Raw genomic sequence first — 27,478 nt, 5'->3', positions numbered from 1 at the left:
ACAAAGGTCAAAAATTCACTTCGCTCCTGCCCCCAATGCCATTGAAAATCTGCTCTATGAGTGACCCTCAAGTATAAAGACGCCTCCCTCTGCTGCGACAATTTTTTGATAATTGAGTGAAATTTGACACTTCGCTTTAGAAATGAGATTGTTTGTTAAATCCACGTATAGGCAGCCTTTCTTTGTCATAGATTCTGCAAATTGTTAAATATGTTTAATTTTATTAGCCGCGCAATTTAAATATTGCATACAGTCGAATCTGTATATCTTGAATTTCACATTAAAAAAAATCGAGATAAAGAGGTTTTGAATTACGGAGGCTTTAAAAAACTTTTTATACAAATTTGAAATATGATGGTGAAAATTTGAAATCGATACTAAAGACAATATGGGCTCTTGATTAAAATTCCTCTTTATTAGTTTTGTTAGGTATTTACTCTTTTATTACATTATTAAGTGCTTTATTGCGAGTTTAAGGAATCATTTTGACAGTAAAAGAAACTTTAAGCGTATCTTTTTCAAGAAAAGTCTTTTATTGCTTTTTGATTCCTGATTTTTTTTTTTTTTTTAGATTCATTATTTATTCTCTTGAGGTTAGCAATTGCAGCAAATCTAACTTGGCCAGTAGTCTACGATTTTCCTTTTTTCATCACTTGAAAAAAAACTTATACTTTCTTTTCACTCCTATCATTTCAGTTTTCTAAGGAATCAATTTTAAGAAAGAGAGCAACCAAAGAACAGTACTAATCCAGGTAACAGAGCGAAATGGCTTTTAACTTGAATGACCTTTAACCATGAACTTTAATGTTCATCTTAACATGCCAAACCTGTGAATTTCACCCCTTAACTCTTCTTCCAAGAAAGTGCGCAAAACGACTGTCGTTTGGTCTTCATGGAAAGCCTATTCGTGGAACGCATTTACTGCCTTCTCAGCTCTTGAAGACAATTCCTCTGTTTCTGAGTTGAAAAAAATGTTTTTGTTTGCTGCTTTGAAGATCATTGGGCTTCGAATCCGAAAATGATAGCATAACCGGAATTCGAGATGATAGAGGTTTTTGTTGGTCTGGTCTCGTGTGTGTCATAGGTCATAGTCAAAACTACCTTTGCTAACCAGAGTATCCATTGCAATCACATTGATTCTTCAGCCAGTATTTACTGCGTATTCTTTTGGAAACGTAGTCTGTTTAAAATAGTACATTCTAAGTGAAAGTTGTAGCATAATGAAACGAACAAGACCGATAACAAGCTTTTTTCAACTCAAAGAAAAATATTAAAATGACGAAAAGGATTGCTCTAAAAAGAGAAAGTTAACGTCGTCTGACAAAAAGGAAGTACAGTCTACAAAGCAGCGTTAGTCCCATCGGACCCTACTGAAGGTAATTTTATTTTAATTCAAAAGAAAAACTGCATAGCATTACATTAATAAAATGTTTAAAAATGAAATGAATCTAGTTTATTTCTATTAGCTTGGTTCGGATTAAAAAGTAGAAAATAAAAAAGACTTCTGTGTATAATACCCGAAAATTGCTGTTGCTCTTTCAAATAGATATTTATGTAAATTCTAAAGCAGCTAATAAAATTAAAAATAAATATCTTTATAGATATATCTTTATAAATATAATATCTTTATGGTCTGACCAACGATGAGATTGAAAGTCAAACATCCAGTTTACAGGGGGAAATGGAAGTATCTATTAGCTTTCAGGGATGCCAGCTTTTGTAGATGTGTGTTAGCCTCTAAATTAACAGTCACACTGAAATGAATGGAACGCGCTCATCAGATATTAGATTTCTCCCTGATTTGGATAGACTGGTTTTGACAAGACGTTACTAGAAAATTTCACTTTAAATTAAATGGAGGGAAAAGAAAAAAAAGTTGAATTTTCCATAACATTAAAAAAATAAAAAATTCTTTGCTTTTGTTTTGTTTGACACAAGTATCGGAATCGGGGCACCCCATTCCAAAGTATGTAAGATTCACCTCCCTCTTATTTTTTTTAATATTAAAAAAAATTTACACACACACACACATATATATATATATATATATATATATATATATATATATATATATATATATATATATATATATAAAAGAAGAACCCCCCCCCACCCCTCGAAAGTCAGGTCTAGCTACGCCTCTGTTTTCCTAATATAATTTTTTAATATAACAAGTATTTGTTTTTAAGATTTTGCTTTTTGTTGATTCATAAAGTGCAACCACTAATCAGATGCTGGTCTACCTAGCAAACTACTTTTGAGTTTTTCAATCTCTGTTACAAACTGTTGAAAAAAATTTTGTTACTGGGCCCCACTTCAATAAATGTGTGACTATGACAAAACTTGAACTCTGTGGAACACTGCTTAAGACATTAATGAGCTAAGAATGAATACCTTTGGACAATTAACTTCATTCTTTCCAGTAGGCAAACATTTAACCCAGACTAAAGTCCTGAATATTAAAAAGGCTCATTTTTCTGCAACGTATTGAAAACTATTATTGCTTGTGTTTGTTTATCGACCAATAGCTATCGGTCGAGGTCAGCGAACCTAGCCATTGATCAAACATTTACCTTTTTGACTAAAATCATCCACCAAAATAATTTCATGTAAAAATCTGGCAGGGGATCGATTGACAACACTATAAATTGTTCTTAAAAGAGCTGACCAAATTTCATCAGTAAAGATGATTATCACACTAGCAGAAGGCAAATCTTTATCATAAATTTCATAAGCACACCTAGAAAAAGAAATAGCATGTGACTTTTAACCAAATAAAGCAAATTACAGAAAAAAATAAATAACATTAACACAGTTAGGCCTCAAAAATAAGTAACTGTTGGGCTATGGCAATTTATGGAAAGAAGGGAAGACATAAAAAATTTGAGTTATCGAAAATCTTACAAAAAATCATTCCATTTAATACAAGTATATTTATATGCCTCATTAACAAAAGCGAACACAAAATAAGAACATACCATACTTTTCCACCTCCAGCTCAGTCACTCCTATGCCGGGCTGATGAGTGCTAATAAGCACGAAACTGCAGTCCTCTGCTGGAATTGACTGAGCTTTTTTTTGGCGGTGTATTTTCATATACCATACTTTATTTAAAATATCTGTCAAGAAGAGTTTGACGGTTACTCTTTTTTTCTCTCCACATCAATTATATCTTCCAGATGGAAAATAGCATTGAATGTCTTTCAGTCCAAATCCAAGTCTCGATTCAATAAACGCTTGCATCACATGCATGGCACTTTTTGCTTCATTAAAGGTGATCTTTTTTGAATGGATAAGTTCTTCAATCTTATCATCTTCCTCTTCTGAGAGTGGTCAAAATTCATCAACTATGTCTTTGTCTGATGAATTTCCACACACTTGAACATCATCTATGTTGACAAAGTCTTGAAATGTTGTTACAGGATTTAGCTGCAGTTCTTTTGACACTAAACTCCATTCCTCTCTTATCAACTGTTTCCTCGATTTCCTTTTTTTTCTTCCTCTTCTAGGTGGATTTCCTCAGCAGATGCTTTATGGAAACCTGCCTTTCTAAAGCAGTTTGCTATTGTTCTTTGTTCAATGCAATTCTAAACTTTATCAACCATTCTCATTGCCTGCAACACATTTATTGAAGGGTGTTTCCTTCGTCAATCTCAGCAATGCATTGTTTTACGACTTGATGACAATATTTTAGTTTGAAATTTTGGATGATTCCCTGATCTAACGGCTGTAGTTTTGAAGTGGTATTGGGTGGAAGGAACTCTAGTTTTAGATTTTAATTTCATCGTAATTGAGCTTGGATGGGCTGTACAGTTGTCAACAAATAGGACAATCTTGCGGTTTTTACGAGACATTTTATGGTCTAAATTTTTCAGCCGTTTTTGAAACAACTCTGCAGCCATCCATGATTTTGTTAGCTTCATAATCCACAGGAAATGATTAAACTCCAGCGAAACATCTTGGCTTTAATGATTTTCCTATCATTACTGGCTTTATTTTTTCTGATCCATCCATGTTGGTGCACAGTAACAAAGTTACTTGTTCCTTGCTTCTCTTTCTGCCATGGCGCGCGTCCCCTTTCAGTCATTGTTTTGTCAGGAAGACATTTAAAAAATAGACCTGTGTCATTGGCATTGAATACATCTTTGTCGTCATACTCTTTTAGAATTGAAGACAGTGCTCCCTTCCATTCTTCGCAGACTTCTTGACTTACACTGCCATTTTCTCCACAAATTTTGTAAAAAGTGATGTTGTTTCTTTTCTTGAAATTTTTCAAACCAACCACTGCTTGCTTTGAAACCTGTAAATCTGAGTTGTTTCCCAAAATCCTCCTCTTATTCTCTCAATATGTTTCCACCGAGTGGAATGTTCTGGGTCCGGCACTGGGTAATCCATTTTATCAAGCATTTTTCTACTTCCAGATATTCTGCAATCTTCATTTTTTTCCAATCTCCTTGATTATCATCAAAGTTTTTAAGAATAGTCTCTTTATTTTTAAGAATGGTTGAGAGTGTGCTGTTCCGAATGCAAAATTCCTTCGCAATATCTTTTTCTTTCCCCCTTTTTTTAACCCCATCAATCACCTTTTTTTTCTCTGCAACAGAAAGTGTAGTGCATTTTCGTTTTGTAGCCATAATTTGATTAAAAATAAACCTGAGCTTCTTCACAGCACTAATAAGTAAAGTAGGAAGACGATGGCTGGAATGAAAAAAGGTTCGTGTTTGTTCGGGGAACTGGTCATTCAGGTTGAGAGAATGCTTATTCTAGAAACGTAACCATTGTCCACAGAAAACAGCAGTTGAAACATGCCTCCCCTCTCACATACCTGTGTTGAATACCAACTGCGAAAATCACTAACAAAAGAGAAAACCCAAGGACACATTTTTCTACTCTAGAGCGCGTAAATGGGGGAGAAAAGGCATAGCTGTTGAAAATTTGAATTTTGATGGATTGAAAATTTTTTAAGTGAATGGGAAAAAAATTCGAGTTACCAAAAAGAAGGCAAAAATAATTTGAGTTAAAGAGATAAAATTTTATTAAAAATGCAATAAAGGTGCATGGAAATATATATTTTTTAAGACATTGAAAATTTCGAGTTATCGAAGTTTGAGTTATTGCTAGTTGACTGTATTACAAAATTTAAGTAAACAAGTTTAACCTGAACTTCAGAGATGTGTTTTGGGATTACAAGGAACCTACTTCATTTCAATACAAAAGAAGAAAGCTTATATGGATGAAATACATCTGCCAAAATTGACAAGATAGAAGAGATGGACAACAAAGCTGACACAACCGTATCCCTGTTTAAAAACTTTTTTTTGCCCTCTGGTCTGACAATTCTCAGACGCCAGCATGGGTGAAGCTTCCAGCCAAAAAATAGCACTAATGTTAAAAGATGAGATTGTATAAAGTTAGAGGAGGGGGGATCAAGGTGGTATTCCCTGCCATTTTGAAAATTTAAAAACAGATTCAGTCAATTTTTAATGGTACACGAGAAAAAAATAGAGAAGTGTATTCAGGACTCTCCCCAGAGAAATTTTTAAAATTGACGTAAAAAATGCTATTTTTGGAAATTTTCAGTAATGATAGAGGTAAGAAAGGAATGGGGCTATCTTTAAATCTTTTTGGGGGTGATTTTTTGGAATATTTTGAAATTAAACTCAGAAAAATGCAATGGCAAGCTATCATTGCTGAAGATGAGGGAAAGAGGGATGCTCCTTTAAAAAATTCTCTAAGATGCGGTTTTGTACACTATCTTTGGTGACTCAGTGGGGATCTGGTAGTTCTTCTTAGAAAAATTTCTTATGTTGACGTCTTAAAAATGCAAATATAGACTGTGTATGGTAATCAGAGAAAAGGGGAGGGTTTTCACCCTTGATGTGTTTTTTGAAACTGAAGTTAATTTTTAGGCTATCTTACGAAAAACGCAGTGGCTACGTTCACGGCGCCGGGAAACCATTATTTTCACGGCAGTGGGCGGAGCTTAATGATACGTCATTGATCACGTGGTTTTGCCGTGAAGGATGCATTTTCGGCGCCGGGTAAATATTATTTTCACGGCAGTGGGCGGAGCTTAACATATGTCATTGATCACGTGATTTTACCGTGGATGATGCAATTTCGGAGTCGGGTGAATATTATTTTCACGGCTTAATTCTCCCGGCATTGGAGCGAACAGACGTTCACGGCATCGGGCAAATATTATTTTCACGGCGTAGGGTTTTCTCTTTGTCTCAAGCAGCATTGGGGCGGTCAAGTATTTCTAAACATAAATGGATATCATTAAAATAGATAGATATGCAGTTTCGGCGATGGGTAAATATTATTTTCACGACTAAATTCTCCCGGCGTAGGATTTCCTCTAACCGAATAAAATGAATAAGTGGGGGGGGGGGGAAGCACGCGCGTAGGATATGCTGACTGAAATAATTACTAGTGGCTGTTTATGGAATCATTTTCTTTTCTATTGCATTTAATTATTCCATTATTAGTTTCCATTTAAAAATTCGTTTTTGTTTTCTTGGCTATATCAACGCACAGTTGCCAAACTGATTTCATCCAGGGTCATCCCCCCTTCCGAATCTGCTACCAATTTCTTAATAAATATACAGTAAAATCTCATTAATATGGACTAATAGGAGATCCAGGTCGTCTGAAGTAATGAAAGTATGAATTACACAAAATAACCTCACAAAATATCGAGCCAAAGTGCATTAAACAGTATTGAGTATTTTTAATTCAAGAGAATAAAATATGAAATTATTAAGTCGGAGATGCAATATGGTCTGGAACAATGAGATTGATATCAGATTTCTGGTACTTAAGCATTTTGCATTCAATCTTCATGGCAAATTCCAGTTTTGATTTCAATATGTACAAAATATGCATGCGGTCAAAAAATTCTGATGAAATATTAGTAAGCTGTGGAGTAGAGCACGCGCAGGCAGTCCTCTGCCGTGAAAATACCCGGCAATGAAAACGCAGCGTTCACGGCAAAACCACGTGATCAATGACGTCTCGTTAAGCTCCGCCTACTGCCGTGAAAATAATGTTTTCCCGGCGCCGTGAACGTAGCCACTACGTTGGAAAAAAGGGTTTTGGGAGATTTCTTTTAACTAAAACTGCTGAAAACAAAATTTTGAACTATTTTGCTTTTAAACTTTTTTAGCTGTATCTTGGAATTCTTTTACGTCAAAGTTTAAAGATGCATTTTTAGGCTATTTTGATCATTTGGGGGGGGGGGGAGTCATTCATGACTTAACCCAGTGAATTACTCCTACTTCAATTCCACCCATGTCCCAGTTAATTAAAAAAATACTTTGGGGACTAGTTTTTTCAGAATAGGAACAATAAGGTGCAGGCCCGGATTACCCAATAGGCCAACCTAGGCCCTGGCCTAGGGGCGCATGCCGAAAAGGGCGCAAGTTGCAGAGGGGGGAAAAACAAACAGTTTGCTGGGAAAAAAGCGACGCGTTATGGAGAAGCAAAATGTATCTTGAAAAGAAGGGTATAAAAACAGCAATTGGAGGGGGGAATGGGGGGGGGGCGTGGTGCTTGAGTCGAGGTGTCCTTTTTCAATCAAAGCATGTAATTTTCAATATCTTTGATTTGAATAATAATTTCTTTAAAATATAGCTTTGACCAGAGGCGAACGGAGTCCTTCAAGAGAGCACCAACCGGGACTCCCAAAAAAGGCGAGGCTCGAGGGTCGGAAAAAAAAACCGAAGTCGCACAGGTTTGAGGGCGCCAAAAGAAAGGAAAAAAAACCGGGAGTCACACAGATTTGAGGACACAAAAAAAAAAAAAAACCTGAAGGCGAACAGGTTCGAGGGCGCACCGAACCTTGGACCGGCGGTAGGCTTGTTCGCCCCTGGTTTTGTAAAGTAAAAAGCGTATTAGAGGTCACACACAGGAAAATTAGTAAATATCACGACCTTGAAAATGTTCAATTATAAAACTTGTTGCCGAATGACAAAATACGAGCATGCACGTTGCATACCAACATCTAACGAAAAGAGAAATCAGACGTTAGACATCCGTACAAACAAAAATATTATCATGTTGTCTTCGAATTTTCCAAACTGTCGGATATTTTTTGCCAAATAAGGAAAGTTTGGATGTAACAGTGACCTCCCGTGACCCCCAATTGAGGCTCCTCTGGCAATGATATCACCTATTTTGCACAAAATATGCACCACAGACTGCTTTACTTCTCTACACGCACATGCATTGCATGCAAGTTCCAAATAAATATTTTACTATGCACAATTTTACATATACTTTTTGATAATAATATCGGTTATCGAGGTTTGCTTCCAACATATTATTTTTGTGAACATTTTTAGTGAAAACATCATCACAAAGATCACAAAAAAGTGGATAAAAATGCATTGATGCCCCGAAATACGTTTTAAATAGAAGAAAACTTTAAAGTAGAGAAAGAGACACCAGCAGTTCTAAATCTTCCTAAGGTAAAAATGAATGAAACACGTAAATGTATGAAGAAATTCAGGAGCCATGATATTTAAATTTAAATAAAACGGGAAATATTGCATAAGATATCACTGCTAAAGATCATTTCAGTCTAAAGCGCCAAAAGTTTTTTTTTCTGCGGCCGAAAACGTTCGTTTTCCAAACAGACAGGAATTAGAGGGAGAAATTTGAAAATTACATTATGGGAAAAATAAAACAGTTAAATATTTTTGGAAAAGAAAAAGTGGGGCAGGATGTTTTACAAAATATTTTTAAAAATAAAAAAAGATTGCGACCAAAGCAAAATAAAGGGAGGGAGGCGTTTCCTAAGCAAAACCCCATCTTTTTACTTCACCAAAGGTAGCCTAAAATTGCATTTTTATAACTGTAATTTCATAAAAACTTCAGAGGAAATTCCATGAACCTGCTTCCATATTATTTTCAAAAATTATTTAAACTTTTTTATATTTAGAGCGTTCTTGCCGATCCCCGACTCTTCTCAACACTTTGAAGATCATCTAAAATTGCAAAAATTTTCCGCTGGAAAGTCCCCAAATCTATCCCATCATCCAGCACTATCAGTTGCATTAAAGGTAGTACAAATGCACATTTACAGTTTTTATTTCGATTTTTTTTCCAGGAGAAAGATTTCTAACGCCCCACTTTCACATCACAACAAATCGTCTAAAATTTCGTTTTTAGGAACTTAAGTTTGAAAACTTTCCTGGGGCGTGACCCTGATTTTCACTACTTCCACCTTTTTGAAAATCTTATAAGATTTGTTTTTAAGACTAATTGCGACGTGAGGAGGGAGGGGGGGAGAGGAGAAAGTCCCCGAATTCATCCCTTTCTGTAACATCAAACATAAGATACAGTTACGTAGGTTACGTATTTCACTTTCGAAAACTTTCCGAGGAAAATTCCGAATGCCATTACTTTCCGTTAAATCACCTTAGATGGCCTAAAATTGCATTTCCAACACTTCAATTTCTAAAAATTCCCGGGAGACCCCCCCCCCCCCCCCATCCATTTGAATATCAGCGAAGGAAAACAAAGAAATCCTTCCCTCATTTTGTCAACAATCATGGGAGCCCGAAATATTCACTTGGCACTGGCCTAAGCCTCCGGGAATAACTGGGGGAGGGGGGGGGGTGATACGATTTCAATAGAGATCGGATATGTGAGATGGGGCGTAATCTTTAAGTTTTGGCCTAGGGGCGTAAATAGATGTTAATCCGGCCCTGATAAGGTGCAACATAAAACTTACTTAACCTGACATGTGTCTCAATAAGGGCCTTGTCCAAGGGGAGAGTTTTAGGGGTTAAATCCCTCCCATTGGGCAAAGAAAATAATAAAAAGCCAAATGACGGAAAGCTCACATTTGACTTAAAATTAACTTAAATGTTTTTTGTTCAGCATATAAAAGAAATATTCTTTTTTAAGTTTCCCGGTAACTTACTGTCCTCTCTTCATCAACTATAAAATCATATTTTGGAAAAGCAGTGATGGAGAACTGCTGAATGGGCTGTCAATACAAAACACTCATTGAATTTAATATTGCTTCTTATAAAGGGAGTATGATGACTTGAGCATTTCACAAAAGGAAAAGAGTGTTGCCAGGGGTCGATCCAGGTTTCATTTTTTGGGTCCCCATTTTGTGAAAAAGCAAAATATTTTTGTGAATTTTCTTTATTTTTGTGAAAAAGCAAAATATTTTTGTGAATTTTCTTTATTTTCGTAAAAAAGAACTTCTTGTGATTTTTTTCTTGGAAAAGATTATATAAAAGCATTTTTAGCTGTCGTATCGTTATAGAAAAGCCCTAGACAGGTTTCAGGGGTGATTGCAAGTTCTTGAAGAATACCTGAAAGCTGCCTAGAGGAAATGCACTGGGGGAGGGGGGAAGTAAGACCCTTAACATTTTATTCGTAATTTGACACACATTACATTTATTGTTTTTTACAAATATACATATGCAAGGCACACTTTCTTAAGGTGAAAGTCTCACAACAGATTTACTGTTTGCCCCTCTCAAATACTTTTAGATCAATGAAAATTGCACATGCTGCTGAACTTAATGATAACTCCCAATAAATACAATATGAACAGACTCAAAGATATCACATATTTCTTAACACAGAAGAATGTATGTGTTTGAAAAACTTAAAAGTAATTAAAACCCAAAATAATACTGCACCAGCATTCAGCGTTTAATTTTTTGACATGTGACGTTCTTACAGAGTAGGTATTTCGTTTAAAACTTTGCAATTTAATGATGTTAATAAATATATAAAGAAATTTTATTTGTTTGCCACTTAACAAGGTGCAGTCAACATCAAAAATGCGAAAAATTCATTTACCATGGCGCATGTAAGGAAATCAAGATCTTCGAAAGAAATAAAAATATAAAAACAGCATATAAAAGAATTTTATTTTTAGTAAAGTTATTTTAGAATTGGATTTCGAAACTCAACACAAATTAATACTAAATATATATTGCGTAATCAAAGTAAAATTTAGGATTTTCCTGAAAACAACGGAATTTTGGTATTTTCAAAGATAAATGTTTTGAACTGAAAGGTGGGATAAATACGTGGCATTCTTACCACAAGTTAGCAAATGCTTCTTCATTTCATTGTCATCTAAATTTACCCCCAAAAATCTAACTAGAGATTCAAAATTCTCAAAAATGGCCCATTGCTTCATGATTATAAGTACAAAATTTGAATAAACTTACCAATCAATTTTCTGTTTTTTTTTTTTTTTTTTTTTTTGCTTCATATCCAGTCCCTTCACTTTCAGATTTTTTTGAGAATTCCTCCTTTTGCACTAGATTTTTGTATATTGACAGCCTCTCTGTGATTTTTGCTGCACTCATGTTTTTTTAAAACTCTATAGGGTGACAGCTTTTCTTGATATCAACTCCAATATTTACTGAAGGTTTGTTCAAATCACTAACATTCATGAAAGATGAACATATTTTGCAAAAAAAAAACCCTTAGCTGAATAACTATAGTAAAGCCAGCTATACACCTTTTCATAATTTGCAATGTACTTTTTATTTATTGCATGCTTCTTATTTCCATTTGTACTCTCAAATACAATGCTTGAATCATTATTTGATGGCTCAATCTCAATATCATCATCAGTTGAAGTTGCTCCAGATTCACTTCCAGTATTTTCTGCTCAAAAATCGTTATACTTTCGCGAACTGCCTCACTGTCATTTGATGTACTATCTTTTACCGCATTTCCCGAGCCCTTCAAAACGGGAACATTTGCGTTACTGTTACTGCATGATGAAGTGGTGATAGCGATTTTATCGGGGTTGTTAATTGCCGACTTGAAGAAATTCACAATATTTTGGGACCGAACGTTCGAAGAGCGAAATTTTTTAATATAATACGCACAATTTCGGGAGGTACCTCCCGTTGCAGGACGTCCTCGTTTCATATTTTAATTTCTTGAAGAATAATTTTCAACGAACAAGCAATCTCTCCAAACTGAGATTATTGCGGCTGCTATCTCCAGCGCTCCAATATCCGCTAAAATTATCCATTATCCGCTCCCACACAAATTATAATCGAATAGAATATCAATTTATTCTTTGATGCGCCTAAAAAATGTCCTCTTAAACACGCGAAGGCACAAACAAGCTAACTACGAAAAATATCGTCTGCGCTCCTGGATCGCAGACGATCTGTTACAAAAGAAAAATTAATACTGAGAAAGAAAACGAACTGGAATAATATACAATTACCACATATTTTTAATTTATCATCTGCAGATTACGCGATTCCCGCCACTTTTTAATAAAATCCCACTCAATAAAACTTCCTTTGCGCGCTGTTCCCGTTGCTCACCATTAGCGGACATGCCTTAAAAAATTCCGAAATTGCTCATCTGGAAGTTTCATATTTATTTTAAGGTGACAGCAGGATTAAATAGAATGACCGACGATATTTTTCAGCTGGCATTGTATTTTATCAATAAAAGAAAGAATCTAGGAATTCAACTACAAAAAAAAAAAAAAATACCGTTACTCTTTTGGTTTACTGTATGCTGTACGCTCAAACTAGCGTGACTTTGGAAGTTATCTTTTGCTCTTATGCGTACAGTCTACAAGAAAAATAGCAGGAAAGAAAAAATGAATAATGCATTTCAAACCAGCAATTCTCCGCAGGCACCGGTCCGCGAGAAAATTTGACCGGTCTTCGAAGAATTATACCCGTTCCCAATAAAATAAAATTTCCTTATTTTAATTTTATTCCTAATTTTATACGATATTTTATGCATTAATATATCCATTACTTTACATACGTTTTGTGGTTTCTCTATAAGATTTATTCGCTTATGAAAATTTACACAAATTAGCTGCGCTTATTTTTACATTCAAAGTGTGTAAGTTATTAAAAAAAATCTTACAATTAACTTTTGTAAGTTTATTTTAAGTAGAAGGGTTTTCTTTCTGGCATTTGTTTAAAAAAAGGAGGACAAAACAGATTAGTTTATTTTAGTGAAAAAAAAAAATAAAAATTTCTACCGGTCTGTGAAATTTTTTGACGAAGTTCTACCGGTTCAAAAAAAGATCAAGAAGCGCTGCTTTAAACTAAAGAATAGGAGAAAAAGTGGGTACCCCTGGCCTAATCACACCTTTTTTTTTCTTTCATTAAATGCAATCGTGTCAAGTGAGCTTTCGAGAACGGACAGTATCAACTACAAACTACAGGGAATTTCGCCAATCGGTTGTTCGGCGTTTCCCGCGTAGTCACTCATACTCTAACAGGATTTGATTAATTGCCATACAATACGATTTGAATCAGCATGCGCCAGTATTCAATGCGAATTTCTATGCAATTGATTTAAAAAGGAAAATATATGATTTTCAAGTGTTCTTCTTAACCTTCGTTCGGGAATAATTTTTAGAAATTTTGCTCGTCCGTTCCGTAAGATAACCCCCCAACTATGAACCTTAAACTTTTTCAAAATAAACTGAAGGAAATAGGAACAAATTGAAAAAACAGGAGAATATTTTTAAAAAAAATTTAAAAAAAAAAGAAAGAGGAAAAAAACTAGAAGATCTGCAACTGGCAAGGTTTCAATTTGCAACTACTTTTGAGAATTAAAAGTGCATAATTTGGCAAAATAATATGGATAAATGGAGGATGCGTGCAACTAAGACACAATTGAAAGTTACAATGATTCAAAGGAATATTTAATTCAGAAGTATTTGGTCATTGAAGCAAATCAAACCAACAGAATATAGGGGATTAATTTGCCGTGGCGTGAAATGAGTCAGTCTTCGTTTCGCACTCGTGGAACAGCAGAAAATCACAGAATCAATTCTTTATCACGTGCTCATTATTTTTCTTGGATTTTCGCTAGCCACCAATCACAAGCGTCCCCCCCCCCCCCTCTGACGCTCTCAAGCAAAAACACCTCACGCAGCAGGCAAAAAGATAAGATGGGGGAAGGTGGATGAGGGGTAGGCTTCCGCGTAGATGCGTACACATTTGCGGTTAAAAAATATTGTGGAAAGGCTGCCTTTTTATAAATTTTTGTGAAGGGGCTGCTTTTACGAAGCGGAATTTTGTGAATGGGGCCGCTTTTGCGATGGGGAATTTTGTGAATGGGGCCGCTTTTGCCATGCGGAATTTTGTGAAGGGGCCGCAAAGCGGCCCCAATTTCGCGCTGGATCGACCCCTGGTTGCTACTATGAAGATGCATAAGTGATTGTGTTTAGTAACAGAATTTGCATCTGCAGTGAACCCTTTTTTAACGTAGAATACAAAACCTAAAAACATACGTTATACGAGAATTTGTGGAATTTTTTGGTACAGTGAAACCTGTGTATAACGATACCATCTATAACAATAAACCTGTCTACAGTGATATTTTCCTTGATCCCAGCAAAATGTCAGCATAAATAATCAAACTGTCTATAACGATAACCTGTCTATAACAATATTTTTTTAGGTTCCCATAGTATCGTTGTAGACAAGTTTTACTGTACTTGTTGCAATATGCCGATCAGTCAACAGATAATATTGTTTGAATCAAAACAAGTAGGAGAATGAATAAATACTGAGGTTATTAGAGCAGCCAGAATTTATCTTCTGGAAGGTGAGGTTTATTACGGTCCTGACACGTATACCGTCACCTCAGAGCAACAGTAAGATATCTTAGTGTTATTTCTGGGATTAGATAGCTTACTGTTGATCTGAGGTGACAATATAAAATACAACAATAGGTAATATTATTTAAAAGCAAGACTTCTGGGACCATACGACCCCCTTCCTCCTGCTATGCTTCTCATCATGACCAATATATGGAGAGGAATCTTTACTAATAATAAAGCTGAAAGTCTCTCGGTCCGGATCTCTGTGACACGCATAGTGCATAGACCGTTCGGCTGATTTTCATGACATTTGTCACAAAGTTAGTTTGTAGCATGAGGGTGTGCACCTCGATGCGATATTTTGAAAATTCGATGTGGTTCTTTTTCTATTCCAATTTTAAGAACAAAGATATCATGAGATGGATGAGTAAATTATGAAATTATCATAGCGTGGCAGCGTAATATGGGCACAAGCCAATTGGCGAGAAAATTCACCATACATTACTTGTAAAAAAACAGGCAAATCAAAAGACCTTATAATTTTCTATTAGGGGCAAAGCCATGTGGGTACCACTATTTATTTAATACGCTCTAATATTTTCCTGAAAATGCAGGTACGAATGAAAAAACACTGAAATCAAAACCCCTCCCTTTATAAAATCCTGGACACGAGCCTAGTTCACAAACAGACACACCTGCTTTTTTCCCCTTTTTGGGAGATTAATACTTTGAAGTGCGGGTATTTTCTTGTGAAAGGGGCACCATATTTGACCAAATTTGACCCAAATTTGACCTGGAGATCATGACCTTTGACTTGGTCGGTCCCTGCAGACAGGTCTAGATACACTGCTACAGGAAATTTACAATTCACCATAAAAACTGAATACAAAATCAATGGCAATAAGACTCAGAAATATTTACTTGGGATTCCTTGGATCAGGAACACTTCTATTAACTGATATTCTGTCACTTAAATAAACATTGAATGCAGCCTTATCGAATTCATCATCAGCCAACTTTTGCTCTGATGATGATAAATGGACAGGGGCTCCGTTTTCTCCTAATCCTGGAGTTACTTTCATAACTGGAACAGAATAATTTAAAAGCTCAGGTTGGCGATTTTGATAAAAATCGACACTAAGTTTTTTCACTCGATTGCTCTCTGCTTCTTGAAATATTGGTTGCGGAATGACTGCATTTAGTTTTTCACGATTTTCTGCAAGAGCAGGTCTGGCACTTTTATATCCATTTTTAAGTTTTGAGATCTGTTTCTCTAAAGATCTAGGGAAAGCATACGCATTTTCTTCAGTATCTAGAGAAATATTTTTTCCGGAGTTCAACTGATATAACCAAAATATTACTCCTATAATAGCAAAACATACTAAAATAATTTTTAAAAATGTAAAACGCCTTCGGCGCATCATTCTGCTGAAGATCATTTCATTTTAAAAGTATCACACTTCAACTCCCTCAATTCTGCATTTTGTATGCACGTAATGCATATTCCAAATATTAAGAAAAAACCGGTATAAATTTACACACGTGGCGTTAAATACCAACGCATACATGTCAAATTTAAAGAGATGGTTCAAAAGCTTCGAAAGTGAACCGTCGTCTAGCGAAAACTGCAAAAAACTTGTTTCACTTTCGCAGTGAGAGAAATAGTTTTTGTTGTTTTAAATTATTTTTTTCCTCGAAATTATTTGCTCTTGATTTTTTACAACAGAACTCTTGAAATATTCAAAAAAAGATGAGTTAAAGTTTTAAAATTAAGGATATCAGAATTTTGTTGTTTTCTTTAGAGTTTTTTTTTTTTTTTTTTGAGTCACATGGCTTCCAGTTTCTTCTGAGTAACTGCATCTGTTTGGTTTGAAAGTTGCGCTTTTTCCCTTATTTGAAAGTTATGTCGTCTGCACGGAAATTAATATTTTATGAAAGTTTGAGCTTTTATTTAAAGCAATTATCAGCTATTGTCATTCTTTTCTCATTTTGTCACCTCACAGCATCTGAAACGTGTGTTTATAAATCTCCTTGTGAATGTGTGTACAAGAATGGAAGTGTTATAAACCTGAACTCTTTAGGTTCTCATTCAAATGCTAGGTAATTAGATATTTTTGTACAAACTACTTTCAGAATTGAAAATATTTTTAAAATTTTCAATAAATTCGAGCTGAAAATGTTCAGTTTATTTTTGTTAAATTTTATTCAAAATTTGCGTCTTGGTGGAAGAGTTTGATTTGTGTAAACTTTTTGTATTATGTGTAGATGATGTGCGTGGCAAAAAATGTACGCCTCCCCCCCCCCCCCCAGTGTTTTATAACTTACAAGGAAAATTATATATTTAAAATTAAAATGCCCTCTTACACATAGAGGGATAAAGGAAAAAGAAGAGATAGCAGGGCACATACCTGATGTACCTAGTGACTAATCTAGGTACATTTGTATGAGGCATTTGTGGCGGGTGAGTGTGACATGTGTTCATGATTGTATGACGACAAGTCACACATGGCGCTTTCTTTCTCGTTGTTCTTGGTTGCATGCACTGCATTAAGGCGGCATGGCAAACACAGAGTTCAGCTTTTGGTTTGCAACAGAGCATCCATTGAAATATGTGTATACAACAAGGCTTGCCAGATTTCTAAAATGTTCAACCAGGACAACAGCATACCCCCCTCATGAGTATTCACAAGGGGTTTTAGTTTTAATATTGTTGTAAAAATCTTCACAAGCTAATCCAATATTAATTTTTAAAGTCATTGTTACAAATGACAAAATAATTATCCTCCTTAGTCAAGGATGGATACAAGTCGGGGCGATCGCCCCTTCCTTGAGGGACCATGCACCGGCAAATTTTCTGAATTTAATTCCTGAAACGCAAGTGAAGGCCCTCTTTTGATGATGTTAGAGTAAGGAATAGGGTTTAAATTTCCCTAATGGGAACCTTTCAGAATTTAAGTTTTAAAAAAGCAATTTTCGACGATCTTTTGCAATGTTATAGGAGAGAAGTCTGTCTCTCCCCAGATATTTTGAAGCATTTAAGTCTTTTAGACAGTGGCGAATACACCGGGCGGGCAACCGGGCATTTTCCCGGTGGGCTGATCATGTTTCGGGCCGGTCAGTTGCCCTGTCTACAAATACAGCTGTAAATGTAAATACCGCTACGTAAATTCTCTAGCTTCAATCCCTCTTTACGCATGGGCCCACGGATGGAGGGTTGCAAGGCAGTCTCTAAAGGGCCCGTGGGCGTGCTACACCAGCCCAGTTTTCAGAAATGGGCCCGCCAATTTCATTTTAGTAATGCAATAAAAAAACAGAAAACCAATGGCAGTATTTAAAAGTTAAAGTACTTTTGTCCATTTTTCAATTTCATCTATGAATTGCAATTCACATTTACCTTACTTATGGATGGCAATTCACAATTGTTATGTATTGTAGTTCGTAACAATTGCGATAAAAGTGACAAAAGTATTTTTTCAATAAGTTTTTGACAGAAAATCCTATCTTAAAACACAATTTGGAGCATCCAAAATTCTGTATTATAAAGATTATTTAAGTAAAGACGAATTAAGTAAAATGTGCATTTCTAACATTTTTTTTTGCAAAAAATAAAATATTCAGTTTCTCTAACTCAATATCCCTCGAAGGGTTCAAAAAAAACGGTTGAAGACCCTTCAGTTTAAAAATGTTTATATAAAAAAAAATATGATTCTCAAGGGCCGCCGACACACCGGACTTTTCTACCATGTTACCTGTCCTATTTTTTTAAAATGAAAAATATCATCCTGAAAATCAGAGTTATATATATAGAAAAGTACACAGGCCTCAGAAATATGGCTTAACTAGGAGAAAAATTAAAGTATAGCGAGAGAGATTGAAAATATTGAAATTAATAGTCACACCAGTAGTTCTAAGTGTTTGAAATGTAAAAATCATGTATGAATCGAAAATTGAAACAAAACTTTATCAAAAGGTGAAGAAGGAATGATATTTAAAATAAAATAAAGTGAAAAAAAGACCAAAGATCATTAAGGTTATTTAAGGTCACCAAAGCACCAGATCAGTTCAAGAAAAGTATTTTTTACCTGGGGCCTCAGATCGCTTGCATTTCAAGCAAATAAAAATTTCTAGGCTGTAAATTGAAAATTTTATTATGGAAAATGTAAATGTAAATGGTTTTAAATTAGAACACTGTTGGAGGCTGTTTCATAATTTTTTATCAATAAAATAAATAAACGAAGATTGGGACGTAGCCAAAAGGGGGGGAAAAGAGGGATCCAAAAGAGCTTATATCTTCCTTTTTAGTCACCAAAGCTTGCCTAAAGTGTTTTTAAAACTTAGTTTTTTTAAGGAATTCCTGGAAAAACTCCCGAACCCCATTCCTTAGTTTAACCTCATTATAGATGGCCTACAACAGCGATTTGGGATTTCAGCTTCGAGGAGAGTATTTCCGCCACAATCGACCTATAGAAACATCCCCACACCCATCATTAAAGAGCGTCAGAAATCAGTGTCGAAAAAATTTCGGAGACCCCTTAAGCATCTCCTTCCCATAGTATCATTGAAGATCGTCTAAAATTACCTTTTTTGGACTTTGATCTAAAAAAAAAAAAAGGAAAACCCCCAAATCCCTACTTTTCTCATAACATCATGACAGAAGATTTTTTGACCTATTCCCATAAATTAAATTAAAACCTCAAATTTAAATCAAAACACCACACACCAAGCAATTTTTGTAACTGGTCATGGTCCTTTCCTTATCGATCTGCTTCGTTTCTCACTTTCAGATTCTGTATCACGTAAAAGTCCATGTCATGGTGTCATGGACTCAAAGGTACACCAGACCTTTATATCCTTACATTGTCCACTAACCTCATCTTTCTGTATTAAATATTACCCCTCTAATTTCTTTCCGAAGTTTCGATTGATTACTGGGTAAAAGCCCTGGATCCTCTCTTCTTAGTAACACTATGAAAGATCGTTTATAACTCCATTTTTGAATATAAAGCATCGAAAAATTTCAAATAAACACCCCCCTCCCTCTTCCTTCGTCATCATCAGTAAAAGCACGTCAGAAATCTCGTTTTTATTGCTTCAATTTCGAAAAAATTCCATGTAGAGCCTCGCCATGACTCCTCCTCTTAAAATCATTGCAGGTCGGTAAAAGTTTCGTTTTCGGAACTTAACTTTTGAATAAATGTCGATGTCCTAGTTTTTATCAAAAAAAAAAACTTACAATTACCTTTTTAAGATTTCAATTTCAAAAAAATTCTTGGTGGATGTTGCTTGAATCTCTCCTTTCCCTAGCATCACCCAAAATCTTTTTAAAACTGCGTTTTCAGAGCTAATATTTTGAAATTTTCCTGGACCTCATCTTCCTAACATAATTGAAGATAATATATAAATGCAAGTTCAGAATTTCACTTCCAAAAAATTACCAGAGGAGGACCCTCGAACCTCCGCTCTCCCTAACATCACCGGAGATCATCTCAAATTGACGGTGGAAAAGATGTTCTGAATAGGAATGTAAAATATTCTCTCCTGAAACCGCCCACCTTGCTGTTTGTCAACTGGCATTGATTTTCTATGGAAACTGCATACTCCGTACAGTCTTAAAACATAATTAAATAGAAATTGTGTTCTAGAATGTTGCTGTTTGTTTTATGTTAAGAAAAATAATTGTATTTCTACAGGTGGATGATTAAGGCAGTTGACAACTACACATACTATTACAACCCTTGTTTTGCATTCTCTCTAGGAAATAGTGACTCTGAATGTGCCAAAGGTGTTGCAGTAAGTTTATTAAGTTATATGTTTAAAAATGAATGAATTTATGCAGGATATTTTTTTTTATTTCAGCAATCAGACAATCTTACGATCCTGTGCTAAAAGGTGGGTATGAAGTATAGTATTAGCAAATGAAGCTTTTTCCTACTCTCTGACATACATGTTTGTATAGAACGACATACTTGGCAATTATTATGCATCATGCATAAAAATTACATATAGGATTGAACATTTTCTATGATTAAGCTAACTTTTCTACAAAATTTATAGCATTTTAATATATTAAAGACCAATATAGGTTGGTTTTATTGGTTGAAAAAACTATTTTTAAAATAATTTTAAGAATTGCTTTTTTCATAAAAATTCATTTTTAAATTTGTTTTTATTGTCCTGCTTAAAACAAAATTTGTCCATGAGTTAAAATTCTGAACTGATTTGTAAGAGCATGTGAGTGTACATTTTTCATAGCATATCACACACACACAGCTCATTTTTATCTGTTTTTTCATATATGCGTGGAAATTTACCTTACTCAATTTTATCGCTTTACATCCAATTGTGTAGCAATCTTTTAGCATATGTTTCTGGTTTGTTCTTTTTCTGGCCATTCCCTGAATTGTACATATTTCAATGCTTTTTCCCGACAAAAGGCTTGCATAGAGGGAGGTCTTCTCTTCCCTCTATTAAAAATTTTGAAATTTATTCACTGTTGGTTCCTAGATGCTATCAAAATTTTAAGATTTAACATGAATTTATTCATCCTTACAATGCCATCCTTAAATGAGCATGAGCCATGGGAATGAGCCCACCACCTCTTCTGTCTCACCTGCCAATCCTGAGGCTTCATGCTGAAAAGTAGGGTGATTGTGGAAAAAAGGGATCTGTACAAGGGTACAGAACTACATTCATCTGTGCAGCTTAACTTGTTTATTTATTTTTTTTAAAGTACCAAGATTTGTATCACATTAAATATTTTTCATTTTTAATGTTCTTGTAATGTAGGTATGCCAAGTCAGCTCAACTGGAGAATATTTTGACTGTGGTGATCAAGACCATGTACATTTTTCATTCGATAGTGCAACAAATACTCTCCATATGATATACACTTCTCCACCAAGGTAATTAATGGATTTATTTTCAATTTCAGTTGAACTTTTAACTAGCATGTAAATTTAGATATGCAATAAAATTGCTAAATTAGTCTCAGTCACTAGCTCAGCCGGAATTTAGCTTTTTAAAATTAAAAAAAAAATGCTTTGGTCATAACAGTCCTGAGGTCCTTATCTATACTAATACTGACGATGTAAAAGTTATGGGGATTGTCGAAAATGAAGAACAAGTAAAACAGCTGCAAGAGGATTTAGATCATATTACTAAGTGGGCAGATAAATGGGGTATGGCAGTTAATGTAGGGAAATGTCAAGTGCTACACTTAGGTCATGGAAATAAGCGTATGAGATATCGTTTACAGGGGGGCGATCAGTCATAAATCAGGCAGAAAATGTTATGGATCTGGGTGTCTTTATAAATCAGGACTTCAAGTTTAGTCAACAGTGCAGTATTGCTAGTAACAAAGCCAACAAAATGCTTGGGTTCATCAATAGGTCTATTTCAAACAAATCTAAGAAAGTTCTTCTGCCTTTATATAGGAGTTTAGTAAGACCTCATTTGGAGTATGCTGTTCAGTTTTGGTCGCCTTATCTGAAGAAAGATATTTTTGTATTGGAAAGGGTTCAAAGAAGGGTAACTAAATTAGTAAGGAGACTCTCAGATTTAGATTATGATACCAGACTTATAGGCTTAACATGTATAGCCTGGAGCAAAGGAGAGTCAGAGGGGACATGATTCAGTTATTTAAATTTATCAATATGAAAGATGTAAATGGATTAAATTTTTGCGGGGAAAGCAGGACAAGGGGTCATTGTTTTAAGCTATTTAAATCTCAGGCTAACTTGGAAATCAAGAAAAACTACTACTTTAGCAGGGTCGTGGGCACTTGGAATAGCTTACCGGAAGAGGCGGTAATGAGCAAGGGAGTGGATAGCTTTAAGAGGGCCATTGATCTTCATTGGGGACTAATTAATTGACTAGGACCAGCCTAGCTGGGCCCAGTGCCTGTTGCTGGTCGTCACATTTGTATTTGTATTATAAAGAGAGAGAGCAGATTTTTGTGTGTTTATATGTTCGAGGTAATCTCCGGAACCACTGCACCTATTTGAAACATTCTTTCATTATGTGAAAGGTGCTTTCTTACTGAGTGACATAAGCTATAATTTGAAAAAATCCAATAAATAGTTTTTTTATTCCAATTTAGGCCCAAATTTCACATAAATTCCCGAATATGGGAGTGAAAAATTACTTGCACAATATTAATATTATCTATCATTAAAAAGAGTAGAATTTTCTGCGTTCTAAGCAATTTGTTTCAATACTCTAACTTAATTACACAGGAGTAATTTGTGTTTTTAGCTCGGAACTTTTTTAGGCTTAGCTGAAATTGAGGCACTACTTTCTTCATTAAATCTATCAATAAAAAGTGAAGGAGTTGTCCCACAGTTTTCTTTTTGACACCATTGGAAAAAGCGACATTTTTTTCTCCAGATCTCTCTCGACCTTTGGTTGAAAAACATAGCTTCTATCTTCAACGGAAAAAAAAAGTTACAAGCATTTTTAAATCAAATTCAAAAAATGTCATTTTGATTCAGGTTGTCAACCATTTTATTTTTGCATTTCCATGGTTACAATTTTTCGAATCCATTGTTTCTTTCCTTATTTTGCATTTAATTTCTTAAACTTATTTTATTTCATGTTTCCATGGTTACGCTTTTGCATCCAACGCCAATCCATCTTTCGCATTTTAATTTCTTAAAAGTATTTTAATATCTGTCGTCATTGTTTGGAAGGATAATTTTGCATGGTGTTTTTTTTTTTTCTTTTATTCAAGCCTGATTGTTGAATATATGTCAATTGACACAATTTTTATTCTCAAGGTAGGCCGGGCAAAGCTGGGCAACGCAGCGCTTAATATATAAAGATTTGAAAGCTACTGTTAATAAGATTTTATACTTTTATTGTTTTTTTGGCGAAACATTTATTATTGCCAAAGAAATAACATCCACTTCAATTGCAAAAGGGCTGTGCTCCGGTAGAGTGGTCGCTTGGCGCGTTAGGCATAGAGATGTAGATTGACGGTCGCCACTTGCTACATGGCCACCAAAATTTTCTGTGCCAATTGCCACAGGGTGACCAAAAAGTTTTTTTAAAAAAATTCTCCCAAGTTTTCATTATTGCTTGCATTGTGCTTCGGAAGCAGTTTTTCATGCTCCTCTAGGGCGTGACATCACATTTTGACGTGCAAGAAAAGTTGAAATGTTGTCCCTCTCCTCGCTGATTCGCTAACGTCTCGCGTTTGATGTGCAAAACCAGCTGCTCATGGCTAGACACTGTTCATTCAAGAGGAAAGTGAAAGACCCCTACAGTCCAGCAGAAACGATCCCCAAACCCAATCAAAGTCAAATCATTGATGAATGATTTAATTTAGAGAGCCATGTTGAACTTGAAATTGTATTTTGAGTGAAAAATTGCATCTTATGATAGAAATTTCAATCCTTTTGCATCTTGTAAATATTTTTGATAATTGGAAGTTCTTTGAAATCGTAATTTGCAATAATGTTTTAAAAGACGTTTAAAAAATATTTTAAACTTTTCAAAATTTCTGTAAGAGAACCCTAAACTCCTTGCTTTAAGTTTTCTAAAGGTGGTTTTAATTTGTGTCTAAGACATCAATTTAAGATTTTTTTCCGGAAGAGCCTACATTGCCAAAAACAGTCTAAACTTCTTTTTTTTTTTATAATTATTATTAATTAGACTATTAAAATAAAGTAAAAAAAAATTGGGGGACAACCCTGGAAATGCCTTTGTTCCCTAAATGTTGATTAAACAATACTAAAATGGCGTTTTTAAAACAGCAATTCCAAAACATTCATGCAAGAGAACATCAGAAGCCCTAGTCACTCAAGATAGCCTAAAAATAGTCTTCAACTTCCAAAAAAAAAATTGTCCCTCACTAATAAGCCCCAGTCGGCACCTCTGATTGTAGGAACTTAAAACAGCCGATCAAAATAGATTGTAATGAAGAATTGATCTTCACTGGGGACTAATAAATTGACTTGGATCAGCCTAGCTGGGTCGGTTGCTGGCCATCACTTTTGTATTTGTATTATTATTTTGGACTGTGGTAGCAAAAATTAATTCAAAAATCAATTGCTACAAATAATGTTCTTGAACTATATTTCTATTTCAAGTTTACTGTTGAAATCAAACTTATTAGGGTTTTTGAACAAAACATTGTTAGCTATATTTAAGTGAGATTATTTGTTATATGAACCAATATGTGTTATGATTTTAAATAACAAAATGGGAAAGTACAAATGTATTTAATGATGTGCTAAAAACAGTCTCTCCTAATATAGCAGTCCTTATATTTATATAAAATACCATATTAGGGTTTGCAAAATGTGTTAAAGCCAAAGGTTTTGGGGGCTCGCTACGTCTCTTGTACCCAAACAGGTACTTATTTTTTTCTTAAAATGTGCTTACAAAGCAATTTCTTTCTTACCTAAAACAGCGTTTCTTAATTTCTTTGATTAGCTGAACCCTTTTTAATGCTCACTTTTTTCGTGGAACCCCTGGTTTTTCATCAAAAGTTTACAGTGACGTAGTCAGGATTCTGTTTTGGAGGGACCTCTGAGAGACTATCACATGAACTATTTGTCATTAAATTGCTAATTAAGTGAAATTCTTTATAGATCAACCTTATTATTGATAATTGTTATTGTAACATACCATTGCACTCCTATTTGTGATTCTGAGTATGTGATTAAATTATTTTCTTATTAGGACAAGAATAACTAATGTGTTTTACCTACAATAGTGTCAATAATTCACATAAATGTACACAGAAAATGTTTTTTATCCTTTAAAATTAAAATGCCTCTTATTTTTCAACAATTTTTTAGTTTTTTATAAATTTAAGACTATGTTGCCACTGTGTGACAGACGCAGACAGAGCTTGAACATTTAGACAGTCTTGACTAGTATTGTTTGATTAGCATATTATTTTATTTTGAAACTAAAATAATTTGCAAATCAAACGGTAAATTAAAAAGTTATGGCAAAAAAGGTCACGTTACAGACACTACATAAATGTCAAAAATACTGTGGAATGCCCCTCTAATAATGTTAGAAAATGTTTCTATGGTGAAAATTATATGTTTTTGTAGGGATATTGAAAAATGTAACTTTTCTCCCTGTTATAACCTTGTTTCAGGACAACAAATGTTACTTTAGTTTGTGACAGTGAAGCATATGAACCTGAGCTTGATGTGACAGGTGAAAATCCAAGTATAAAAAATCTCTATGTAAGTATTGGTTATATAGTATATTTTTCTCTTTAAGTTTAGTAAGTTAGTCCTTTTTGATACATTTTTTAACCTTTTAATATTACTAGTTTTCTGAATGAAGCATGATAAACACAAACCCTTGTTTTTTTTAAGTCGTTCTTATTTTTGTTAATGAATCTTATTTTGATTGTTATTCCCTTATTCATATAATTATTTAAGAGTTCACCACAAAGTTTTCAGTCTTCCCCTCCTAAAAAATCACATTTTGTTTTGAGTTGATCATCTTTGAATATATTCTGAAGTAAATTATGTAAACTTACTTTTCCATTTTGATATTTTTGTCTCCATATTTTTGTAATTTTGGTGAAATTAATTTTTATAACTTTAATCCTGCTCTATAAAATTTTTAAGAGTTAAATGCTTAGCTTTGTGCTGAAATAATTTATGAGAATGTAAAAACTGAGGTTTTTATGGCCAGCATCAATAATATAGATACTTTTAAAACTTGTATGACATTTCTCAGGCTTCGTCACAGCACCAGTAATAAATTAATCCTAGGGGGGATGGGGATTTGAGAGCTTTTCCCCTAGAAAAAGTAGAATTTTTCCTTTTTTTGACCAAACAAAATGACTAAACTAATCATATCCTCCGAAACTCTATTCTTGCTTTGCTACTGGCACAAATGAATTCTAAGGAGAAATCTACTCGATGGATCTTGATTTTAATCATTGTTGGGCAGAGTGCCAATCTCAGATTTGTCTTTAGTTTGGCATGTCTTCTTTGATTTTCAGAGTTGGATTTCTAGTTAGCTCATCATAATCTTGGCAAGATTTGGGACACTAATAAAAATCAGGCTATAAACCCGGTTTTACCTTCCTGTCTAAAACGACATTTTTAGTGGAGTTGTATTTTGTAAGCAACTGTCAAAACCAGAATATACCTGTTAACATTTTAGTTTCACCTCAAATTTCAAATGAAAAAACTTTAAAATAAAATACAGTAGACCCTCGTTTTAAGCGGACGAGTTTCAGTATTATGCCTATACGGCAATGGGCAAACAGATAAAATTTTCCCCGCTTTCAAAATTCCAAAGATTTCAGCTTACACGTAATAATGTGCATTTTGGAGTTCTAATAATCGAGCTTGGGCCACTGGAGACATTTTATGCGATTGATTCCAGAGCTCTTATGCCCCCTTATTATTATGCAGTTTTCTCCCCACCAGTGTAGTGGTATGTGGCATTGTAAGAGAATGTATATGTGAGTGATTCTCCATAATCCTAACAATATGATATTCCCAGGGCTCCCAAATGGTCCGCTTTTCCCGCCAAAGTCCGTTTTTTAGGGTAAAGTCCGCTTTAGACCGCTTTTTAACATTTTGGTCCGTTTAGTCCGCTTTTGTATTGTTTTTACTAAAAAATCAGATTTAAAAAATTTTCATTACATTGAAAGATACTGTGTGCTGACTTATGTTAAGCCCGAACACGCTGCCGCGGCGCCGTTTTTCTATTGAACTTGACTTTCTGGTATTATTTCGCTCTTTCGCTTCAGATTGACGTCATTACTCCTCCTCTCACCGCTGTAACATGGAAATCTAGCAAATGGAGAAGTTTGGGGGAAGAGTTATGACGTGAAATCAAAGCATTTTGCTACCGATATTTTTCACGGGTTCGTACGCACTTGAAAAAAATCAAGAATGTTTCATC

General features: G+C 34.7%; 2 protein-coding genes across 2 annotated transcripts in view; one reads left to right on the top strand and one right to left on the bottom strand.

Moving 5' to 3' along the window:
* The window catches only part of LOC129221984 (polypeptide N-acetylgalactosaminyltransferase 1-like), a 36,301-nt gene extending 20,048 nt beyond the window's left edge, over positions 1 to 16,253 (bottom strand). The window contains 2 exon segments of the mRNA XM_054856393.1: positions 2,574 to 2,740; positions 15,509 to 16,253. Of these exon segments, the coding sequence (XP_054712368.1) occupies positions 2,574 to 2,740; positions 15,509 to 16,026 (685 nt within the window). The 5' untranslated portion in view covers positions 16,027 to 16,253.
* A 280-nt stretch (positions 16,254 to 16,533) lies between these two features.
* Positions 16,534 to 27,478, top strand: part of LOC129222266 (cation-dependent mannose-6-phosphate receptor-like) — a 30,690-nt gene continuing 19,745 nt past the window's right edge. The window contains exons 1-4 of the mRNA XM_054856745.1: positions 16,534 to 16,687; positions 20,278 to 20,377; positions 21,374 to 21,489; positions 25,701 to 25,791. Of these exons, the coding sequence (XP_054712720.1) occupies positions 20,282 to 20,377; positions 21,374 to 21,489; positions 25,701 to 25,791 (303 nt within the window). The 5' untranslated portion in view covers positions 16,534 to 16,687; positions 20,278 to 20,281. The remainder of the gene's footprint in view (positions 16,688 to 20,277; positions 20,378 to 21,373; positions 21,490 to 25,700; positions 25,792 to 27,478) is intronic.

Source organism: Uloborus diversus, chromosome 5, assembly GCF_026930045.1.
Source record: "Uloborus diversus isolate 005 chromosome 5, Udiv.v.3.1, whole genome shotgun sequence".
Classification (NCBI taxonomy): Eukaryota; Metazoa; Arthropoda; class Arachnida; order Araneae; family Uloboridae; genus Uloborus; species Uloborus diversus.
This window is presented reverse-complemented; position numbering and strand designations above follow the sequence as displayed.